General features: G+C 54.0%; 2 protein-coding genes across 2 annotated transcripts; one reads left to right on the top strand and one right to left on the bottom strand.

The window, feature by feature from the left end:
- Positions 1-344: 344 nt before the first annotated feature.
- On the bottom strand, positions 345-10,951 carry SGTA (small glutamine rich tetratricopeptide repeat co-chaperone alpha). The gene is made up of 12 exons (XM_036399356.2): positions 10,874-10,951; positions 9,541-9,675; positions 8,481-8,584; positions 8,232-8,316; positions 7,661-7,760; positions 6,058-6,162; positions 5,358-5,496; positions 4,829-4,891; positions 4,379-4,416; positions 3,521-3,610; positions 2,612-2,727; positions 345-1,404 (listed from the first exon to the last, which is right to left on the bottom strand). The coding sequence occupies exons 2-11, from the start codon at positions 9,638-9,640 to the stop codon at positions 2,613-2,615; spliced, it is 939 nt and encodes a 312-aa protein (XP_036255249.1). The 5' UTR covers positions 9,641-9,675; positions 10,874-10,951; the 3' UTR covers positions 345-1,404; position 2,612.
- A 164-nt stretch (positions 10,952-11,115) lies between these two features.
- On the top strand, positions 11,116-21,544 carry THOP1 (thimet oligopeptidase 1). The gene is made up of 13 exons (XM_036399504.1): positions 11,116-11,364; positions 11,675-11,878; positions 14,737-14,885; positions 15,314-15,421; positions 16,169-16,271; positions 16,361-16,521; positions 17,281-17,416; positions 17,500-17,866; positions 18,137-18,338; positions 18,425-18,611; positions 18,831-18,959; positions 19,179-19,315; positions 19,409-21,544. Exons 1-13 carry the CDS (start codon positions 11,349-11,351, stop codon positions 19,562-19,564), a joined length of 2,055 nt encoding a protein of 684 aa, XP_036255397.1. The 5' UTR covers positions 11,116-11,348; the 3' UTR covers positions 19,565-21,544.
- The last annotated feature ends 1,351 nt before the right edge of the window (positions 21,545-22,895 follow it).

The following is a 22,895-nucleotide window of genomic DNA, read 5'->3' as shown; positions in this document are numbered from 1 at the left end:
CAGGAGGGTGAGGGAAAGGGAACAGCACAAAATGTGCAGAAAACAGCGGGAAAACAGCACCGTGGTTTCCACATTTTTGGATAATTCCAGAATATTTTCCTTTCCAGCCTGAAATTCCTTTGGTGGGGCTACAAAAAAGCAGGTGGAGAGAAATTAAAAGCAATTTAGGGAAGGAGAAATGGAGGGAAAAAGAAAAGTTTTCTTATTTTTGTGCTGTAGGAATGTGCAGGAGGAGAATTCCCGTCGGGAAGGACAAAAAAAATGGGGAAAATGGGAATAAAATGTGCCCCAAACAGACCCTGAGCCCACAGAAGGTTCTGGAAAATCACCTGAGCACGCAGGGATAACAACCAAAGTGTCCAAATGGTTTTTATTCCTCACGAGTGACACGAACCACATGAATTCCACGGAGCCTCGACCAAAAAAAATCACTTTTTTTCCATGATTTTTTCCGTCTCCCCAACGTTCCAGAGGGGCTCCTCATCCCCCAAGAGCCAAAAATTGGATTTAAATCCATTTTGGATTTTTAAAAAATTCCCCTCTGGTTTCCCCCAGCTGGGATTTGAGGTGGCTCCAGGAGCTTCTCCCTGCCCAAATCCTGGATTTTGGATCCAAAGGGGGATTTTGGATTCCCTTCACCCCCAGCCCAGCCAGGCTGATCATTGACATGCAATTAAAAAAAAAAAAAAAATCAAAATAATTCGGAAAAAACTCCTTTAAAACACACTAAAAACACCTTCACTCCCTCCCTGCTCACATTCCATGGGAGAAATCCCCATTTTGCCAGTTTGCTGAACACTCAAATGGGATTTTCCAGGATTTTTTGGGATGGGAAAAACCCCAAAAATGCCTGGGGGAGGTTCAGTCCTGACTCCCCTGTGGATGCTGGAGAGGGGGAAGCAGCAAAATTCCCAAAAAATCACAGATTTGGAGCAAAATTCTCATTCCCAGAGATGGAAAATCCCAGGAATTCCAGGGTGGGGACGAGCAGGGACTCAAACACTTCTTGGAAGTGGCTCCCGAGGGGAAAATTGGGGCAAAAAAAGAAAAATTCGCTTGCAAATGCTCCAAAAAACAACAAAAAATTGGGAATAAAACCCCCCCAGGCAGCAAATCCTGCAGCGATTTGGGAATTTCTCAGCAGAATTCTGAGTTCAGTTCTGCTGGGGCTGCCAGGAAAAAAAAACCCAAAAAATAAACCTGGAAAAAGGGGGAAAAAGGGAAAAAAGGGAGGGAAATGGGAATTCTCAGGGACATGCAGGGCACAGGAAGATTTGGGAATTTTTGTGGTTTTTATCCGTTGGAGTTTTGGGTTTTTTCCCCCTCTTGGACACTTCCAAGTCAAGAATTGGCAACACGGAGGTGGCTCCCAGCTGGAAAAGCAAATTCTGGAATTTCCAGGGGCTGCAGAGAGAGGGAAAACAGGGAATTCACTTGGGGAAAAGGGAATTTAATCAGATTAATCTGAATTATTTATTTCTATTGGTTTTATTTTAATTTAACTTATTTATTTTATTTTATTATATTTCCACCTCTTTTCAACTTATTTTATTTCAATTTATTTTCATTTTATTTTTATTTAATTTCAAATTATAACATAATTTTATTTCAATCAAATTTATTTAAATTTAGTTTATTTCAATCACATTTTTTAATTAATTTTACTATGATTTAATTATTACTATTATAATACTAACACATTAACCTATAAAATTATATAATATTTTTATAATTATTTTATTTATTATTATTTAATTTTTATTGTTTCATTTATTTAAAATTTTATTTCGATTTATTTTATTTTAACTTCTTTTCATTATTTTAAATTCAAATAAAGATAACAATTTAAATTGCTTTCATAATTTTAATTAAAATAATTTTATTCTTATTTCAATTCTTTTAATTTGAATTTAATTAATTTTAATTTAATTTTTTCATTCTTTTCCATTCACACATTTTAATTTATTTTAAATTTTGATCTAAATATTAATTTAACTTTATTTAAAACATTTCAATTTAAAATTTCGAGAATTTAGAATAGAGATTTAAAACTTCATTTGACTCAAACTGACACTATCAATTCCTGTATTGAATTGATCAATCAATCAATAATCAATGGCACTGATGCTGCCCCACCTCACTCCTGATTGATTAGAACTGGAGTTATCAATTCCTGTACTCAATCAATCAATAATCAATGGCATTGATCCTGCCCCACCTCACTCCTGATTGATTAGAACTGGAGTTATCAATTCCTGTACTCAATCAATCAATCAATCAATAATCAATGGCATTGATCCTGCCCCACCTCACTGCTGACTGACTCAAACTGGAATTACCAATCCCTGTACTCAATCAATCAATCAATAATCAATGATTGATCCTGCCCAATTCACTGCTGACTGACTCCAACTGGAATTACCAATTCCTGTACTCAATCAATCAATAATCAATGGCCCTGCTCCTGCCCTACCTCACTCCTGAGTTATCAATTCCTGTATTCAATCAATAACCAATAACCAATCAATAATCAATGCCCCACCTCACTCCTGAGTTATCAATTCCTGTATTCAATCAATAACCAATAACCAATCAATAATCAATGCCCCACCTCACTCCTGCTGCTCCTCGTTGCTGGCGCTCGGGGTCCGGCTGCGGATTTGGCTGCGCAGCTGCTCAATGAGCTCAGGGTTCTGCTGCTGCATCTGCTGGGCAAACTGCTGGCCCCTGGGGACAGCAGGGACACACGGGGACATCAGGGACACACAGGGGCAGCAGGGACACACAGGGGACAGCAGGGACACACAGGGGACATCAGGGACACACAGGGGACATTGGAGACACACAGGGGACATCAGGGACACACAGGGGACATTGGGCACACCTGGACACAGGCAACACCCTGGGACATTCCCAGCCCTCGATCCAGGATTGTCCCCAGCTCTGTCCCCAGCTGTCCCCAGCCCTGCCCCGAGCCCTATCCCCAATCCTGTCCCCAGTCCTGTCCCCAGTCCCAGTCCAGTTCTGTCCCCAAGCTGTCCCCAGCCATTTCCTCCAGCCTGTCCCCAGCTCTATCCCCAGCTGTCCCCCAGCCCTGTCCCCAGCCCTGTCCCCAGCCCTGTCCCCAGCTGTGTCCCCCAGCCCTGTCCCCAATCCTATCCCCCAGCTGCCCCCAGCCATGTCCCCCCTGTCCCGTCCCCAGGCCCAGCCCAGTTCTGTCCCCAAGCTGTCCCCAGCCCTGTCCCCAGCCATTCCCAGCCCTGTCCCCAATCCTATCCCCCAGCCCTGTCCCCAGGTGTCCCCAGCCATTCATAGCCCTGTCCCCAGCCCTGTCCCCAATCCTATCCCCCAGCCCTGTCCCCAGCTGTCCCCAGCCCTATCCCCAATCCTATCCCCCAGCCCTGTCCCCAGGTGTCCCCAGCCCTGTCCCCAGTCCTATCCCCCAGCCCTGTCCCCAGCCCTGTCCCCAGTCCTATCCCCCAGCCCTGTCCCCAGCCCTGTCCCCAGTGTCCCCACTCACGCCTGGATCAGGCTGGCCAGGTCGTTGGTGGAGGGGCTGCTCCCGGTCGCTCCCATGGCGTTGTGGCCTCCCGAGATCATCCCCGACATTCTGGGAAGGGGAAAAAAGGGTCAGAACTGGGAAAAGATCCCCAAAAATCACCTGGGGACTGCTGGGAGCAACTTCCCATCCTGGGGATCTCAGAATTCTCTGCAGCAGCTTTTCCTGAGTCGGGTGGAAATAACTAATTTAGCTGAACAATTAATGAAATTATTAAAATAATGTTGATATTCCCGGATTTATGGAATTGCAGCCCTGCTCTGCATCCAGGACAGGATTCCCTGGATTCCCTCCAGGGCTGGATCCAGGTGGGAATTCCCAATGGCACCAGGAGCAGGGAGAAACCAAAGGGAGCTGAGTGATCTCATTCCAAAAATCCAAGGATTTGGGGGCTCCAGAGGGTCTCTCCCTCCTGCCACGCTCCACAGGGGTGCTCAGGAATGGATTCAGGAATTTATCCATTTTCTTCAAATATTGGGAACTGCTCCTCACAACCATCCAGGAATGGGAATATTCCCATTTTAACCAAGCTGGGAAATCCTGAAATCCCATAAAACTGCAGCAGAGCCAATTCCAGGGCCATGATCCATCCCATCCCACCTCCTTTGGGAATAATTTTATTCCAATCCCTTTTCCAGCACCTCCCAGAACACCCAAACCCCCCCCAGCTCATGGAACTGGGCTGGTTCTGAACCCCTTTCTGAATTTCCTGGCCCAAATTCCCTCCTGCTCCCAGTGGGAAAGGCCAAACCCAGAATTCCAAGAGGGAATAAACCCAGAATTCCAAGAGGGAATAAATAAAAGTGGGATCCAACTCACAGCTGTTGTACTTGGGGGTTGTTCATGAGGTTTGAGGCCTGTGGGGAATAAAAACAACACCCAGGTGAGGCAGCAGGGATCAACAGGGTCAGATCAACCCCAAAGGGAAGGTGGGAATGTTTGGGAATCCTTGGGAATCCAGGAAAAGGGGAAAAATGGCAAAAAGGGCAAAAAAAAAAAAAGAGCAAAGGCCAAGCCCAGAGCAGAGCAGGCCCTGCCACAGCCTGGGAAAAGCCTGAGGAGAAATTCCCAGCTCTGCCTGAGCTGAAGGGAGCAGCAGCAGCTTTCACACAACCCCAGGGAGCGGGGAAAGCTTCCAGAGGGGCTCCATCCTGAGGAATCCCATGTGAGGAGACACCAGGGAGGTTCCATCCCAGGGAATTCCATGTGAGGGGACACCAGAGCCCCCAGGGAGGCTCCACCCCAGGGCATCCCAGGATCTGCAATCACCATGCTCATGAAGCCGGGGTTGTTCAGCAATCCGGCCAAGTCGAACCCTCCGGGGCCGCTGGTCTGGAAGAGAGAAACCAGAGCTGCTGTCATTGCTCATTCCCATCCCTCATTCCCCATTCCCATTGCTCATTCCCATCCCTCATTCCCCATTCCCATTGCTCATTCCCATCCCTCATTCCCCATTCCCATTGCTCATTCCCATCCCTCATTCCCCATTCCCATCCCTCATTCCCCATTCCCATTCCTCATTCCCCATTCCCATCCCTCATTCCCCAATCCTATTCCAAAACCCCATTCCCCATTTCCCATTGCTCATTCCCCATTCCCATCCCTCATTCTGCATTCCCATTCCCATTGCTCATTCCCCATCCCCATTGCTCATTCCCCATTCCCATCCCTCATTCCCCATTCCCCATTCTCACTGCTCATTCCCCATTCCAAAACCCCATTCCCCATTCCCATTGTTGTTGCAAAAAGCTGCTCCTGCTCTTTTAACCTCAATAAATCCCCAAATTCCACAACTTACTGGACTGGGAGTCTCCTTCATTTTCTGTTCAGCTATTTTGAGGTTGGATTTGTACGTTTCGTTGTCCGGATCCAACTCCAGAGCTTTTTTGTAGTAAACAACAGCTTCTGTGTGTTTGTTTAAGCTGGACAGGGCCAAGCTGGGGAAGAAAAGAACATTCAAAGTCACAGAAGGGTTTTTTTCACCTTTTTTAATCCAATTGTTGTCCCCACCAACTTTCTTAGAATTGAGAAATGTGAATTTTTTCTCCACCCTGAAAAGTCAAAACAGCAGGAATTTTTTCATGGTGGAACAAACTGATAAAATTCCTGTTCTGGAGCGTGCAGGGATTGAAAATTCCAGCAGGAATGGTGGAAAGAAAATAAAAATCAAAGTCACAGATGGGGTTTTTTTTGGGGCACTTTTTAAATCCAGTTGTCCCCACCAACTTAGAATTAAGAAATACATTTTCAGGAAATCAAAATTCCAGCAGAAAAGAAAATAAAGATCAAAGTCACAGATGGGTTTTTAGGTCACTTGTTTTATCCAACTGCTGTTCCACCAACTTTCTTAGAAATGAAAAATGTGAATTTTTTCTCCACCCTATAAAGCTGGAATCTTTCATGGCGGAACAAACTGATAAAATCCCTGTTCTGGGGGTTTTCAGGGCTGCAGAATTCCCAAGGAAAGGTGGGAATTTCCCCAGGAGGGTGCTGCTCACCCCATCCTGCCGTAGGCTTTGCTGTAGCTGGGGTCGATGCCGATGGCTCGCTCGCAGTCCCGCACGGCTCCCGCGTAATTCCCCAGTTTGCTGTAGGCAGCAGCTCTGGAAAAATGGGAAAAGCAGAACCCCCTGCATTGCCAAGCAAACTGGATTCTGTTTTGCCATCTGGATGGCAGTTGGCTTCTGTTAAGTGGGCAGTTTTCCTTATCTCTTCCACAACAGGGGAGAAATCTGCTGATAAGAGGCCACTGAATGTCCCTGCATGGCTGATAAGAACTTCAGCATCCCATTGGGAGATGTGAGCCCAGAGGGAGGAGCCAAGCATTGCTACCTGGATATAATCTGAGATTTCAAACATCCCTACCTGGATACAGTCTGAGATTTCAAACATCCCTACCTGGATACAATCTGAGATTTCAAACATCCCTACCTGGATACAATCTGAGATTTCAAACATTCCTACCTGGATACAATCTGAGATTTCAAACATTCCTACCTGGATACAGTCTGAGATTTCAAACATCCCTACCTGGATATAATCTGAGATTTCAAACATTCCTGCCTGGATAGAATCTGAGATTTCAAACATCCCTACCTGGATACAGTCTGAGATTTCAAACATTCTTACTTGGATACAATCTGAGATTTCAAACATTCCTACCTGGATACAGTCTGAGATTTCAAACATTCCTACCTGGATAGAATCTGATATTTCAAACATTCTTACTTGGATACAATCTGAGATTTCAAACATTCCTACCTGGATACAATCTGAGATTTCAAACATTCCTACCCGGATATAATCTGGAGGTTCTGGAACACCAGCATGGCTTCTCCACTGGATTCCCCAGAGGAACAGCAGCTGCCTCTTCCCCTGGATCTCCAGAGGAAGATTCCACCCTTTCCTACAGGATCCCTGCTCCAGCAGAACCAGCCCTGGCACTGCAGGAGGGCTGAGCCACAATTCCAATGGTTCTGCTGCCAGCACCCTGACCCACAGGGTGTCAAGTTGTGTTCTGACTCTCTCAGTGCTGTTTTAGTTCACTGCATTGTTTATTTTATCTTTTTATTTTCTTCCCTACTAAAGAACTGTTAGTCCTGCTCCCATATTTTTTGCCTGAGAGCCCCCCTTAATTTAAAATTTACAGCAATTCGGAGGGGGGGGGGGTTGCATTTCAGGGGTGGGTCTGAGTTCCCAGCACAACCAGGGAATTCCATCAAATTCAAGTTCACAATCTGTTTTATCCAAGAATTGCAGAGAAACACAAAAACCTCCCCTTCTTCCATGGCCAATTCTGCACACACAACTCCCTTAACTCTCCATGAGGAGCCTCCAGCTCCTCATTCCACCCTGAATTCCCAGCACATCCCACTCTGCATGGAATCAGACCCCATTCCCTGGCATCCCTCACCCCTCCAGTGCCTGATAAAGTTCATTTCCACGCCCACATCCCACCCAGAGATCCCAGGAGGCACCAAAAGCACGGCACAATCCACAACGAGCAAGGAACTGCTCCAAAACTCCACAGGATGGTTTGAAAAATGGGATTTTTGGGCATTCTGGAGCCTGGGGTGCCAGCAGGGAGGAGCTGCTCAGTACCTGTTGCAGAAATAAACGGCGTTGGCTGGGTTTAACTCGATGGCTTTTCCATAAAAAGACACAGCAGCCTCGAAGTTTTCTGCCTTCATTTGGTCATTTCCTGAAAGGAGGGTGGGGAAAAGATGGGAAAAAAACCTGGGATAAACCAAAGCAAAGGTCTGGATCCATGGAAATAGCACAGGGGAGAGGTTTGTCAGTGTGGGGCAGGGCCAGCAGCGAGGCTGTGTTGGAAATTCCCCCATTCCTGATCCCAAAAACCACCCCAGGTGCTGGCTCAGGGGGGGAAGTGCTGTATCCACACCCATCCCATTTTTCCCCAGGAAAAAGCCATGCACAGAGCAGGAAGGATGGATGCTCTGCTCCACACCCCACAGGATTTTTGGGATAAAAATCCCACTGATCCAACATTCCTGGCAGCCAAACCTCCCCAGGCTCCTGCAGCCCAGGCAGAGCAAGAGGAAGAAATAGAAAACATTCCCTTTTTTTCCTCCAATTCCAGGTGCCAGGGAATTGAGATGCCCTCCCAATTAGCACCAAACCCTCATTATCCAGCAGCTCCAGGGGTTGGTACCTTCAGTCTTGAGTCTTTCAGCTTCAGCCACGTCATCTTCTGAGGGGGTGACGGGCTCCGAGTTCGTTCTGGAGTGTTCCAGCTCCTTCCAAGGAGAGGCAGAAGCTGAGCTGAGCATTCCCACAATTCCCACAAAGTTTTCCAGCCCAAAACGTTCCCCTCCCACACTCTCTAAGGGGAGCAGCAGCAGCCTCCTGGAAAATCCAGCAGAACTCGGGGAAAAGGGAACATCCCAGGGCTCTCACTCACCTTCCCTGCCACGGCTTCAAATATTTCGGGGAGGGTCTGGGACACAGCCAGGCTTTGGTCTTCCATGGAGACCCCAAATGCTGTTTCCAGGCACTGGATGGCCACTGGATAAGGAGAGTCAGGTCATGAATTAATAAATGTTTATCCCTCTCCCTCATCTCTCAAAAAAAACAGGAAAAAACCCCAATATTTTCCCCACACCAGATGGGATTTTTGGGCTGTATTTTCAAATTTTGCCAAAACTCAGAGCTGGGCAAAGCCTCCCTCTGGACCTCCTGGATGGAGCCAGTCCCAGTTCCCACTCCCTGAGGGATTCCTGGGCTTGGAAGTGAATCAGGCTGGGGCTGCAGCAGCATTCCCACAGCTGGGAATGTGGGAATGGCCCAGAATCCCAAGGAGAGACCCAAACATTCCCCTTGCTCTGGGAGCCCTGAGCCACCTCCTCCCTCCTCAGGCTTGGGAAGCTGCTCCCAGGGATAAGCAGAGCCTCCCAGAGCCCTCCTGCCACATTTTTCATCCCAAAATATCCCATTCCCAGTCCCATCCCCCAGCAATGTCCCCCACCCCACAGCCACGCTCCTTTCACCGCGACAAACCCACAAACCAAGGGCTAAACCTTAAGGTCCTTAAGGAGATCTTTTAAGATCCCTGCCCTTTGGAAAGGCCTGGAAAAACCTTGAGGGATGACATTTTGGGGAGAAAAAGAGGAGAAACAACCCCAGGAGCACAAAAAGTTTCCCTGGAGCCAGGGAATTCCCACCTCCCACCCCACAGAGCGCTCCCAGCTTGGCCTGGATGAACCCTCTGAGTCTCCAAGCAGGGATCAGGGAGGCTTCTGAGCCCAGGTACATCCCTGCCTACAGCTAAGCTGCTCTTGGCAGAGATCAGAAGCCACACAAGCCACCAGCATCCCTGGATAAATCCCAAAAGGAAAAATCAACTCCAAAATTCCAGCGAGGTTCGGCACCGGGAGCAGCCCAGCCAAGGCAGGGGTAGAAAAGAGGGGAAAAACGGTGAAATTCTCCCAAATTTTGGCCTGACAGAGGTAGATGCACCCCACCTTCCAAACTCTCCTGAGCATCTGGAGACATGCTCCCGTTCTGGAGCTGGGTGTGCAGGAACTGGATGATGGAGAAGGCCAGACGCTTCTGGTCTGCCATGCTGGGCTCCACCGCTCCTGGCTTCCCAAAAAATCCTGCAGAGACACAAACCGTGGCTTGAAACACAAAAGGGAAAAGGATTTTGCTGCTGCTGCCCCTCAGGGAGGTGTTGAGGAGGTCAGGATGGATTTGGAGTTTGGTCAGGGCTGGGTAAGAACTCCAGAACATTCCTTGTTTTCTTTAGGAATTCTCCAGGCGTGGATTCACCCTCTGCTGGCACAACCCCGCCAAGGGAAGCACCCAGAGGTGCTGCAAGGGGTGAAATCCCCAGAACTCACCAGGAAAAATTCCCAATTTTCTGCTCCCTGAGCATGGCTTGGTCCTGAAACCAGAGCCAGGAGCAGGAGGAATTTGGTGGCTCCAAACCAGAGCCAGGAGTAGGAGGAATTTAGGAGGAATTTGGTGGCCCCAAAGCAGAGCCAAGGAGGAATTTGGTGGCCCCAAACCAGAGCCAAGAGCAGGAGGAATTCAGGAGGATTTTGGTGGCCCCAAAGCAGAGCCAAGGAGGAGTTTGGCAGCCCCTGGCAGCCCGGGCAGTGCCAGCCTGTCCTGGCAGGGCACAGCGAGGGAAATCCCAAACCACAGAGAACCCAATAAGCACAACCTGAGGCTGGGAATTCCCAGGGCAGCTCCCGAGGGAAAACTCCCCGCACTTTAATTGGGTTTGTAGCACAGCCAGGCTCATTTAACGGAGACACGAGCTCCGTTTAACGCGAGTCCACCGGAGCTGAGCCGGTCCCGTCCGCCCAGAGCCCGCGGAGCAGCACCGCGCCCGCCTGGCTCCCGTTCCCCGGCAGCCCCCGGACCCACCGGGCGGAGAGGGGAAGGCACCGCTCCCCGGTGTCCCCAAAGCCCCGCGAGCATCGCCCGGACCCTGCCCCGGTGGAAGCAACCGGGGAATCCCGGCCGGGGAATCCGCCGGGACCCGGTGCGCTCACCGGGACCGGGACGGGCGACTCCCGGGGCTGGCACCGGCAGCACCGGAGACACACAAGTCCCAGCGCGGGGCACAGCCCGCTCCCGGTACATCCCGTCCCGTCCGGTCCCGCCCCCTCAGGCCCCAGTGCACCCGGTACCCCCCGGTGCCGCTGCCCCCAGGCGGAGCAGAACGGCGGCTGCCGGTGGGCAGCACGGCCCGGCACCAGCGGGTCTGGAGGCGGACGGGTCCCGGCGGAGGGCTGGTCCCGATGCCCCCGTCCCGCCCCCGGTGTCCCCCGGTCCCCCCTCGCTCACCGGACACTCGCCTGGGCCGGGCGCGCTCCCGCACTGCGCATGCGCCGCGCCCTCCGCGCGCCGGCGCCGCTGCGACCCCGCCCCTCCCAGTAGCAAAAGAATGGGCGTGGCCTATGGAGGAAGCCCCGCCTACACCGGTACCATAGAGATGCTGCGTTGTCACGGCAACGCGCGGGGGCGTTGCCATGGGAACGGGCGGGCGGGACCCGGGGATGCTCCGCGCCCGCCCCGCGCCCGCCCCGGGGCCGCTCCCGGCCGGTTCTGAGGGTCGCGGCGGGGATGAGCCGCCCCCGCTGCCCGGTCCCGGTGCGGAGCGGTGCGGGCGGGAGCGGCCCGGTCCTCCAGGCTCCCAGCATGCCCCGCTCTCCCGCCCGCCTCTCCGGTCGGGGCACATGCTCGGTGCGTGGGGCCGGCCCGTTTTCCTCCCGGCCTCGATAGCAGCGCGGGGCCTCCCAGCACCCCCGGCACCACCGACATGGCCCCCCCGACAGGTACCGGCAGGATGGGGGGCGCGGGGACACCGGGGAGGGCGATGGGGCGGCGGGACGGGGCGGCGGCGGCAGGACCGGACCGGGAGCGGCCCCTCAAGCCGGCCGGGGTCTCCTGTGCCGCCAGGTCACCTCTGTCCCCCGCTCGGCCTTGTCCCCGAGCAGGGACAGCCTTGGCAGGGGCACCCGGCCGGGCACGGGGTCGGGTTTCGGTGAAGCATTTCTCAGCACCGGGAGGGCGAGGAGCTCCCGGGAGATGATCCCACCGCCAATCCCGGGCGCTGGGGCCCTCCCTGGAATTCTGTCCCTGCAGGGAATGTCGTGGACAGCCAGGCCCCGCGTCCCTTGGCCAGCCAGCTGCGCTGGGACCTGACGGCCGAGCAGATCGAGGCCATGGCGGCCGAGCTGACCGAGAGCACCAAGCTCGTGTACGACCGCGTGGGAGCCCAGGAGCGCGGCGAGGTCTCCTACGAGAACACGCTCAAGGCTTTGGCCGACGTGGAGGTGGAATACACAGGTGGGGACGCTGTTCCTGCTGGCAGGGATGGGATGGATCCCGGGATGTGGCGTTGACATTCTCTGGACAGACAGACAGGATTCTCTCCCTCTCAGGTTTTTGCTGGAGTGCTGTTCTTGGAGCTTCTGCAGGGGATGTCAGCAGGGAATGTTCTCCTTGTTTTCCTCCATGGAACTGCATCAGGACAGGGTGTGGTGGCTTTTGGAGAAGTGTCTGTAGGAAGGGATTGTCCCACTTTGAGGTTTAAAGGAGACAGGGAACGCTGCTGCTATCAGGAATCATGGAATTCCTCAGGCTGGAAGGGAGCATCGAGCTCTGCACAGGACTCCCCAAACCTCCTGTGCTGCCGCAGGCACAGAATTCCTGTGGATTTTAGGATTGTGGTGGGAATCCAGCAGGTGGATGTGGTGGGCAGCAGGGAAAGGCCCAAAGGGAGCAGGAGCTGCTGCCATCAGGAATGATGGAATTCTGGAGTTGGAAAGGGAGCATTGAGCCCTGCACAGAACTCCCCAAACCTCCTGTGCTGCCACAGCTGGGGCAGAGCTTTTGGGGGCTCACAGACACAGAATTCCTGTGGATTTTAGGAGGTTTTGGTGGGAATCCAGCAGGTGGATGTGGTGGGCAGCAGGGAAAGGACCAAAGGGAGCAGGAGCTGCTGCCAACAGGAATGATGGAATTCCTCAGGCTGGAAGGGAGCATTGAGCCCTGCACTCCCCAAACCTCCTGTGCTGGCAAAGCTGTTGGGGGCTCACAGGCACAGAATTCCATGGATTTTAGGAGGTTTTGGTGGGAATCCAGCAGGTGGATGTGCTGGGCAGCAGGGAATGTGCCATCCCTGCCATCAGGAATCATGGAATTCCTCAAGCTGGGAGGGAGAAGCTGGAGAAGCACAGAGATCAAAACAATTCTTATTTGCTGCTCCTGTGTTTTGGAACACATGGAATGTGTTAAATTATTTACCTGAAAGAATTTGATTAGATTCTAGTGTGAGTGTTTTGTTTCTTAACCTATCTCTACAAGCTGTGTCCTGACAGGAGACAGCCACGAGATTTTGAGTGTTTGTACGGTTTCAGTGTAGAGTAGTGCAATACAGTATAAAATAATTACAATAAAGTTATTAATTAGCCTTCTGATATCATAGAGTCAGGGAGGTTGCCTGATTTTACAATAGTGGGAGGCTCTGAGCTTGCCCAGAGCAGCTCTGGCTGCGCCCTGGAAGGGTCCAAGGCCAGGTTGGAGCCCCCTGGGGCAGTGGGAGATGTCCCTGCCCACAGCAGGGCTGCACTTTGAGGTCACTTCCAACCCCTCCCACAATAATTAAGATTTTTGGATTTTATTTTTTTTTTTTAGCTCTGTGCTGTCACCTGCTTTTCTCTCCCTGTGGCTGCCAGCAGAATGTTGGTTTTATTCCCAGTTAATGTTTATACAGCAAGGAACCAGCACAAAGAACAGATTTGGAAAAGCAAATTAACCCAAGGGCAGCCCTTTGGCAGCAGGAGCAGCTGATTCCCCAAGGCTGTCCTGGCTTTCATGTGTCACCAGTGGGAACAAAAGCAGAAAAGATCCAAGAAACTCTCACCTCCTTCCTCAGTTTTCCCTGGGGCAGTGGGCAAATGTCTCCCTATGTGCCTTGTTTCCTGCTGGGATTTTTTGGGAGAATAAATCCCACTGGGATTTTTTGGGAGAGTAAATCCCGCTGGGATTTTTTGGGGAGAGTCAATCCCACTGGGATTTTTTGGGAGAATAAATTCTGCTGTGATTTTTTGGGAGAATAAATCCTGCTGGGATTTTTGGGAGAGTCAATCCTGCTGGGATTTTTTGGGATAGTAAATCCCAGTGGGATTTTTTGGGGGAGTACCACAACGTGATGGCACCAAAACTGTGCAGTTTTGGTGGTTTACTTGCAGCAGGCTGACAATTCAGGTGGCCCCTCCTTGTGACACCTGGGCTGCTGCCTGTGCTTGAGCTGTCCCACCTGTCTGGGGCAGGGAGCAGCCTCATCTTCTTCCTCTCCCCGTTCTTTTTTTCGTAAAATAATTGGGGAAAAAAAAATAATTCCTCTTGCTCAGCAGGAGGAATGTTCATCTCAGCAGGGCTGTCAGCACTTCCCTGGCTGAGCTGCCTGTTCAGCCCCTCCTGGGGAGGGAATGCAGGTGCCTGGAGAGCACCTGGAGTGCTGTTCTTGGAGCTTCTGCAGGGATAGCAGCAGGGAATGTTCTCCCTGTTTTCCTCCATGGAATTGCATCAGGACAGGGCACACCTGGGGCGTGGTGGCTTTTGGGGAAGTGTCTGTAGGAGGGGATTGTCCCACTTTGGGCTTTAAAGGAGACAGGGAATGCTGCTGCCAACAGGAATCATGGAATTCCTCAGGCTGGAAGGGAGCATTGAGCCCTGCACTCCCCAAACCTCCTGTGCTGGCAGAGCTGTTGGGGGCTCACAGGGACAGAATTCCCGTGGATTTTGGGAGGATTGTGGTGGGAATCCAGTGGATGGACGTGCTGGGCAGCAGGGAAAGGACCAAAGGGAGCAGGAGCTGCTGCTATCAGGAATCATGGAATTCCTCAGGCTGGAAGGGAGCATTGAGCCCTGCACAGGACTCCCCAAACCTCCTGTGCTGGCAGAGCTGTTGGGGGCTCACAGGGACAGAATTCCCATGGATTTTGGGAGGATTTTGGTGGGAATCCAGTGGATGGATGTGCTGGGCAGCAGGGAAAGGACCAAAGGCAGCAGGAGCCTCATCCCACCTCTCCCCTGCTATGTGTGTGTGAGGGGAGGGAAAGGCTCTGGGGCTGCCAGCCTGGCTGTGGGTGAGCACTGGGATGTTGGTCCATCATCCCTGTCCCCTTTTGTCCCCCCAGTCCGTAGGAACATGCTGGACTTCCCCCAGCACGTGTCCCCCTGCAAGGCCATCCGCGCCGCCAGCACCGAGGCCGACAAGAAGCTCTCGGAGTTTGATGTGGAGATGAGCATGAGGCAGGACGTGTACCAGAGGATTGTGTGGCTCCAGGTCTGTCCCCTTTCCGGCTGGAACCCCCTGGAATTCCAGCAAATCCTTTTCCTCCGTCCCAGAGCTGAGGAGGGAGGGATGCCGGGGCGGGGAGGGAGCGCGGTGGGGTCATGGCAGAGTGGCCCGGGTGTAGTGAGGGATGGGGAATTTGGGATTGAGGGCTCTGCCCCCACTCAGAGCCTTGATCTCCCCTTTGTTGGTAAATCCAACCCACCTCAGTGGTGATGCCCCCAAAAGTGGCCCCCAAAATGCTGCCATGGCACAGAGGTGATGTGTTTAAAGCAATCTGTGAGGAGCCCCTGCCCCGAGGTGACACAGGAACCTCTGCACCAAACCAGAGCCTTCCCTGGGGCTTTTCCAGAGCTCCCACTGGGAAGCAGCTTCCTGCAGCTCCCTGAGGAGGAGGAGGGATTTTTGTTCTTTTCCAGGAGAAAGCAGAGAGTGCTTCCCTGAAGCCTGAGGCAAAGAGGTACCTGGAGAGGCTGATCAAGCTGGGGAAAAGGAACGGGCTCCACCTCCCCGAGGAGACACAGGAGGTGAGAGCACAGAATCCCAGGATGGTTTGGGCCGAAGGGACCTTAAAGCCCATCTTCCACTGTCCCAGGCTGCTCCAAGCTGGCCTTGGACACTTCCAGGGAAGGGGCAGCCACAGCTCCTCTGGGAAATCTGTGCCAGGAAGGAATTTTTTCCTAATATCCCATCTAATCCTAATTCCTGTCAGTCTGAATCCAATCCCCCTTGCTGTGGCAGGGCTCAGGGCAGGGTGTGAGGCTCAGGTTTGGGTTTTGCCCCCAATTCTGGTGATTTTGGGTGGTGTCTCCAGCCCCCCCTTTTTCCTTTCCATTTAAAGGGTGATGTTAATAAAGTGGGAGTTGAGGAATTCCTGGGGAGGTGAAATTGGGGAATTATCACCAAATCCCCACGTGCCAAGGGCTGGAGTTGGACTGAGCTGCTCAGGGGCCTCTGTCTCTTACCATGCACCAGCAGAGGAGCTCAAAACTGGGTTAAAAGCAGAAGAAAATGGGAAATAAGGAGAGGGGAGGTTGTTACTGCAGCACCTGCAGCTCCTGAGGCAGCAGGGAACAGGCAGGACCTTGCTGAGGTGGCTGAGCCCTGCCAGGTGTAACCCCAGGGAGCCTTTCTGGGCTGCTGGCTCACCATCATTAATTGTTCACCATCATTAATTGGGCTGGCTCAGTGCTGGGCAGCTCAGCAGGGTGGGAACAGCCTGAGTGCCCCCAACCCCCAGCTCTGACTTCTCTCCGATTTTCTGCGTTTTGAAGAAAATCAAAGCCATCAAGAAGAAGCTGAGCGTGCTGTGCATCGACTTCAACAAGAACCTCAACGAGGACACCACCTTCCTGCCCTTCTCCAGGGAGGAGCTGGGTATGGAACGCTCTGCTGGCAGGGCCCTGAGTGACCCCAGAGAATTCCTGCAGAGTCCTGGGCTCAGCCCCTGCCTGCTCTTTTCCCAGGGGGGCTCCCTGAGGATTTCCTGAACTCCCTGGAGAAGACAGAGGATGGGAAGCTGAAGGTCACCCTCAAGTACCCACACTACTTCCCCCTGCTGAAGAAGTGCTACGTGCCCGAGACCAGGAGGAAGGTGGAAGAAATGTTCAACTCCAGGTGCAAAGAGGTCGGTGGGACTGACCAGGGCACCCAGGGAATGATTTGTGTTTCTTTCCACACTGCTTCCCTTCTCCCCTGTGGGTGTTACTATGATATTTTATGAAAAAATCCCTTCGCCAGGATTTTTTCATAAAATATGAAAATTCTTCTCCTGGGAAGCTTCAGCTTCTCTGTTTTGCTGCTTTAGAATGTGATTTAGAGAATTGTTTGTTAAGCATGTAAATTGTTTTAATTTAATGACCAATCACAGCCAGCTGTGTCAGACTCTGAGTCTGTCACGGGGTTTTATTGTAATTTTTTTTCTAACTTTCTGATAGATTCTTTCTCTTTCTTTAGTATAGTTTTAGTATATGATTTTATAATATAATGCAATACAATGCATTACAATACAATATAATAAATAGAATTAATACAATACATTACAATATTATACAATATATTACAATATAATACAACATAATATAATACAATATAATACAACATAATACAATACAATATATTACAATATAATACAGTACAATATAATATATTACAATACAACATAATATAATACAACATAATACAATACAATATAATATATTACAATACAATATAATATTACAATATAATACAATGTAATACAATATAATACAACATAATACAGTATAATTTAATAAAAATAATAATAAATCAGCCTTCTGAGAACTTGGAATCAAATTCTCATCTCTCACCTTGTCCTGGGGACCCACAGCAACACCACCTGTGTATTTCACTCTCTGCCTTGCAGGAGAACTGCCTGATCCTGAAGGAGCTGGTGGACCTGAGGGCTCAGAAGGCCAATCTGCTGGGCTTCAGCACCCACGCTGACTTTGTGCTGGAGATGAACATGGCCAAGAGCAGCCGGACGGTGGCCACGTTCCTGGGTACGTCCTGGGGCCCAGCAGGGACATCCTGGGCAGGCTGTGCTGCTCTGATCCCTGATCCCAGCCCTGCCTGCCTTCCCCAGATGAGCTGGCCCAGAAGCTGAAGCCCCTGGGGGAGAAGGAGCGGGCTGTGATCCTGGACCTGAAGAAGAAGGAGTGCGAGAAGCGCGGGCTGGAGTTCGACAACCGCATCAACGCCTGGGACATGCGCTACTACATGAACCAGGTGGAGGAGACCAAGTACAGCGTGGACCAGAACCTGCTCAAGGAGTATTTCCCCATGCAGGTGGTCACCACGGGCCTCCTGGCCATCTACCAGGAGCTGCTGGGCCTCACCTTCCACCTGGAGGAGAAGGCTCAGGTGTGGCACGAGGACGTGCAGCTCTACACGGTGAAGGACGCGTCCTCCGGGGAGACCATCGGGAAGTTCTACCTGGACCTGTACCCACGGTGAGACCTGGGGAGAGGGGAAATCTGGGAGCAGGAGGAGCAGAGCCTGAGGAGGAGGAGGAGGAGGAGGAGGAGGAGGAGGAGGAGGAGGAGGAGGAGGAGATTCCTGCTCCCAAAGCTGTGTGGAGTGGAGAGAGCGCCGTGTGCTGGGCTGTCACCAAGGGGGTCAGCAGGGGCGGTCACTTGAGGCTCCTCTGAGGACCACACTGGGGGAGGCCGTGGCTGTGTGTGGCTTTTGGAAGGATCCCTGAGCCTCCTGTCCCTCCCCAGGGAAGGGAAGTACGGCCATGCTGCCTGCTTTGGCCTCCAGCCCGGCTGCCTCTTGCCGGACTCCAGCCGCCAAATCTCGGTGGCCGCCATGGTGGCCAATTTCACCAAGCCCACGCCGGACGCCCCTTCCCTGCTGCAGCACGACGAGGTGGAGACCTATTTCCATGAATTTGGGCACGTCATGCACCAGCTGTGCTCTCAGGTGAGGCCTCCCTGCGCTGGCACAGCTTGGGGCTTTTCCCCCCATCCCGTTTTCCTGTGGAATTCTGAGCTGGCCGTGTCCCCCAGGCGGAGTTTGCCATGTTCAGCGGGACACACGTGGAGAGGGACTTCGTGGAGGCCCCGTCGCAGATGTTGGAGAACTGGGTGTGGGAGAAGGAGCCTCTGCTGCGCATGTCCAGGCACTACAAGACAGGGAGCCCCATCCCGGATGAGCTGCTGGAGAAACTCATTAAATCCCGGCAGGCAAACACAGGTGGGAGGGACTGGATGTCCCCTGGGGACACTCAGTGACCTGGCTGGGGACAAAAAAGGCTTTTCCTTGCTCGCCATGGTGCTGGGGGGTTTTGAGGGGATGGGGGGAAGGAACCCATGCGTGTGGCATGTGAAAGGGACAGAGATGCCACCAGCCTCAGTGACATTCCTGCAGGCAGCATTCCTGCCTCAGTTTCCCTCCTCCTCCTTTTGGGAACAGGGCTCTTCAACCTGCGCCAGATCGTCCTGGCCAAGGTAGACCAGGCACTGCACACCCAGACCAAGGCTGACCCCGTGGAGGTGTTTGCCCAGCTCTGTGAAGAGGTGCTGGGTGTCCCTGCCACCCCAGGTACGCCGTGCCACCCTCCTGTCCCTCTTGCCCTGTAACAGCTCAGCAAGTTCCTCCCGTGTGGGCGACAATTTCTGCTGGCTCTGGGAAAAGCAGGGCTGGAAAAGCCTGGAAAGTTCCTCCCTTTGTCCCCTGGGTTTTGTGTGAACAGCTGGGACAGCACTGGAGGGTTTTTTTTTTTCCATGGGGGGTCCCTTTTGACCCCTTTTGTCCCCTCAGGTACAAACATGCCAGCCACCTTTGGCCACCTGGCTGGGGGCTATGATGCCCAGTACTACGGCTACCTCTGGAGCGAGGTGTTCTCCATGGACATGTTCCACACCCGCTTCAAGCAGGAGGGAATCATGAACTGCAAGGTAGGAACAGGGTTCTGTGTGTGTGCCCGGGCTGTGGGAGCCAGGCTGGGTGTGCCAGCCCTGCCCTGTGCGTGTGTGTGTGTGTGCCCACAGGTGGGCATGGATTACAGGAAGTGCATCCTTCATCCTGGTGGCTCCGTGGATGCTTCGGACATGCTGAAGAGGTTCCTGGGCAGGGAGCCCAAGCAGGACGCCTTCCTGGCCAGCAAGGGACTGAAGGTGGAGAGCAGCTCGGTGCCTTCAGCCTGAGAGGTGCTGCTGGGCCCTGGCAGGGGGGGAAGCTCCTGCCCACGCACCTGCCCTCGCCTGGTTCCCGTCACCAAACACCCCCTGCCTGGAGCTGCCCCTCTGAGCCCCTCCTGGGCTTTGGGACAGGGCTCTGTGGTGACACAGAGGTGACCTGCCCTTGTCACCACAGGGTTGTGGGTCACCCTCACCAATTGGCTGAACTTTGAACCTGGTTTCTGCACAAGGGTGAGTTTTGGCCTTGTTTGGAGCCGGGGAGGAGGGGGAGAGGAGTTCCCAAACTTGAATCTTTGTTTTTAAATTCCTTCTCTTTTAAGAAGCCTCGTTGTTGTTGTTGTTGTTGCCACCTTGGCTTGGTTTGTGACACAGTTGTCACCAGGGCAGGGACAGTCCTGCTCTCCCCATCTTTGGGCAGCTCTTGGCTGTGCAGTAAAGATGGGGAGATCCCAGAGCTCAAAACCCACAGGGAATTAACTGGAACATCCTGCCCTGAACCCCTCAGGGACCTTCCTGCCTGGCAGGGGGACAGAGGTGGCCAGTGCAGATGTTCCAGAACAGGAGCTTTGGGGGACCTCTGTGGCCTCTGTGTCCTAGGGCCATCTCAGGGTCATCTTGGGGCCACCCCAGGCCAGCCAGGGGCTCGGGCTGTGGCAGCTGAGGGTGTTGCTGTTGCTGTCAGCTCCTGGGACAGGGCAGGGTTGTGTTTATGACTGAAAACACCCGAGCTGACAGCTTCAAACAACACAAATGCCGGGATAAAAATATCCCCTGGGCTCCGTGCCAGGCCTTGAGCTGCCGGCCACGGGAGGGGCAGCGGCCAGCCCGGGCTGTGCCGCCTGCCCCAGGCTGTCCCCAGCGTGCCCCAATCCAGCCCGGGCTGTGCCGCCTGCTCCAGGCTGTCCCCAGTGTGCCCCAAGCCAGCCCGGGCTGTGCCACCTGCCCCAGGCTGTCCCCAGCGTGCCCCAAGCCAGCCCGGGCTGTGCCACCTGCCCCAGGCTGTCCCCAGTGTGCCCCAAGCCAGCCCGGGCTGTGCCACCTGCCCCAGGCTGTCCCCAGCGTGCCCCAGGACCCTGAGTGGCACAGGGTGTTGTGGCACAAGGCTCCTGACCCCTGTCTGGGGCGGCTTCCTTGGGGGCTGAGGAGCTTCAGGGGGAGCTGGGATTTGTGTCCCACCCCTTTCCAGCTTCGGGTGCATTGTGTGAGGCCATTTGAGGGCCGTGGGATCCATCCCTGCCTCTCTGCCGTAGATTGGGGACACGAGTGACAGCTGAGTGCCCCAGCTCACTGCCACCACCCCAGCCCTGCAGGCTGTTCCCTGTCCTTTGTCACCAGCGCGGCTCTGGCGCTGGGACAAGGCTCCCCCCCAGTGCGGACACAGTCGCTGCTGTCACCTCTGTCCCCCAGGCCCCGCTGGTGACACGGGAAGCTCGGTGACGCCCCCTGGGCGGGTCTGGAAGCGGCTCCTTGGTGCTTGCTGGGGCCACCTCGAGCATCTTGTCCTTGTCCCCTCCCCTCTGTGTTTTAGGCACGGCCTCCGCGCCGCCCCTGCGTGTTTTTAGTGTCCTGTTTTACTGAGCTTTTCAGCGTTTTCTCCGACTCCTCTCTCCAGAGGGAGAGAGAAGTGAAGCTGAACAGGGAAACCACGCACTTTCCTCCCTCTGTCCCCTCTCCAGTGTCCCCACTGCCCCATGGGGGTGACCTGGCACCTCTCCAGTCCCAGCACCAGGACATGGAGTTGTACCTCCCCATCCCCATCCCAGGCTGGCAGGGAAGAGAGAGCTCCTTTTTATTTTGGAGGTTTGGATTTCGGGGGTTGTTTTTTTTCCTGTTAACAGTTTTAAAGGGCAAACTGGTGTGCGTGTGTGTGAGTGTGTGTGTGTGTGTGTGCGTGCCGTTCATACTGGTCACGTCCCACCCCTTGCTTGTTTTCCATGACTGGATTTTAGACGGTTCCCAGCACTAATAAAGGTTTTCCTCCGCGGATCTTCGGGCTCGGGTCCTTTGGGGAGGGGTGACAGGGACACAGCCACACCCCCGCCAGCACCGCAGCCCCTGCAGCATCCAGCAGAGGGGCTCCTGTCCCACGAAGATGGGCACGGAGTGGCAGGCGCGGGGTGGCAGCGTGCGGGGTGTGAAACCCTGGGGAGCGACAGGCGGTGACCCCCGTGTGTCCCTCCGTGTCCCTCAATGTCCCTCAGTGTCCCCGGCGCGGCCCAGCCCCGCACCTGGCTGAGGAAGGGGTGCTGCAGCAGCCGGGCCGGGCCGGGCCGTGCCGCGGGCTCGGGCTGCAGCATGAGGGCGATGAGGGCGCGGGCAGGGCCGGAGAGCCCCGGGGGCAGCGGGTACCGAGCGCTGCGGATGCGCCGGAACAGCTCCGGCCGGTGGCGAGCCTCGAACGGGGCGTGGCCGGTCAGAGCCGTGTACCTGCGGGGGAGCGGCCCCGAGCGGCCCCTGTGCTCCCTGCCGTGCCCCTGGCCTTCCTCCAGCACCCCTCTTCCTCCCTCCAGTGTCCCTGTCATTCCTCTGGCTCCTCTGTCCTCTCTGCAGCCTCTCCATCCTCCCTTCATCACCCCTCTTCCTCCTTTCTGTCCTCCCTACAGCCTCTCCGTCCTCCTTCCTGCTCCCCTGTCCTCCGTATCCCCTTATCCCACCGTCCCTCCCTCTCCCCTTATGCAGTCCTCCCTCCATCTCCCCTTGCCCTCTCCATTTCTCCCATCCTCCCTCCATCTCCCCTCATCCCATCCTCCCTCAATCTGCCCTTATCCCATCCTCCCCTCTCCCTCCCTCCATCTCCCCTCATCCCACCATCTCTCCATCTCTCCCATCCTCCCTCCATCTCCCTATATCCCACCCTCCCTCCATTTCCCCTCATCCTCCATCTCTCCCTCCCTCCCTCCCTCCATCTCCCCCCATCCTCCCCTCATGTCCCCTCTCCCTCCATTCCCCCCTGCCCTCCCCATCCCCTCTCACACGGCACACCCCAGTGCCCACACATCCGCGGGCTCCGCGTGTCCCCTGCGCTCCAGCACCTCCGGGGCCAGGTACCCGGGTGTCCCACAGAGCGCCCTGAGGTGGGGACAGCAGCGGTGACCCCTGGGGACACGGGCAGGGTGAAACCCCCTCCCCGCAGCGCCCCCAGCCCCGCTCACCCCCAGCGCCGCCCGGGCGGTGCCGCCCGCCGAGCCAGCCCCAGGTCCCCGATCTTCACCCGCATCCTCTCCGTCACCAAGAAGTTACCTGAGGGAGGGAGTGACACGAATTGTGTCACCCTCGCGTCACCCTGCGGTCACCCCCGGGTCCCCCCCCCAGCCCCACGCACTCGGTTTGAGGTCCC

The sequence above is a fragment of the Molothrus ater genome, chromosome 26 (assembly GCF_012460135.2).
Source record: "Molothrus ater isolate BHLD 08-10-18 breed brown headed cowbird chromosome 26, BPBGC_Mater_1.1, whole genome shotgun sequence".
Lineage (NCBI taxonomy): Eukaryota > Metazoa > Chordata > Aves > Passeriformes > Icteridae > Molothrus > Molothrus ater.
The sequence above is the reverse complement of the archived record's forward strand: the minus strand, read 5'-3'. Positions and strand labels throughout refer to the sequence as shown.

Coding starts and splice junctions, on each gene's coding strand:
- SGTA (XM_036399356.2), bottom strand. CDS start 9,640: ATGGCAGACCAGAAGCGTCTGGCCTTCTCCATCATCCAGTTCCTGCAC. Junction 8,317..8,480: donor TTGAAGCCGTGGCAGGGAAG/GTGAGTGAGAGC, acceptor TCTCCTTGGAAG/GAGCTGGAACACTCCAGAAC. Junction 4,892..5,357: donor TGAAGGAGACTCCCAGTCCA/GTAAGTTGTGGA, acceptor TCTCTCTTCCAG/ACCAGCGGCCCCGGAGGGTT.
- THOP1 (XM_036399504.1), top strand. Junction 15,422..16,168: donor TCCCCGAGGAGACACAGGAG/GTGAGAGCACAG, acceptor TGCGTTTTGAAG/AAAATCAAAGCCATCAAGAA. Junction 18,612..18,830: donor ATCCCGGCAGGCAAACACAG/GTGGGAGGGACT, acceptor TTTTGGGAACAG/GGCTCTTCAACCTGCGCCAG.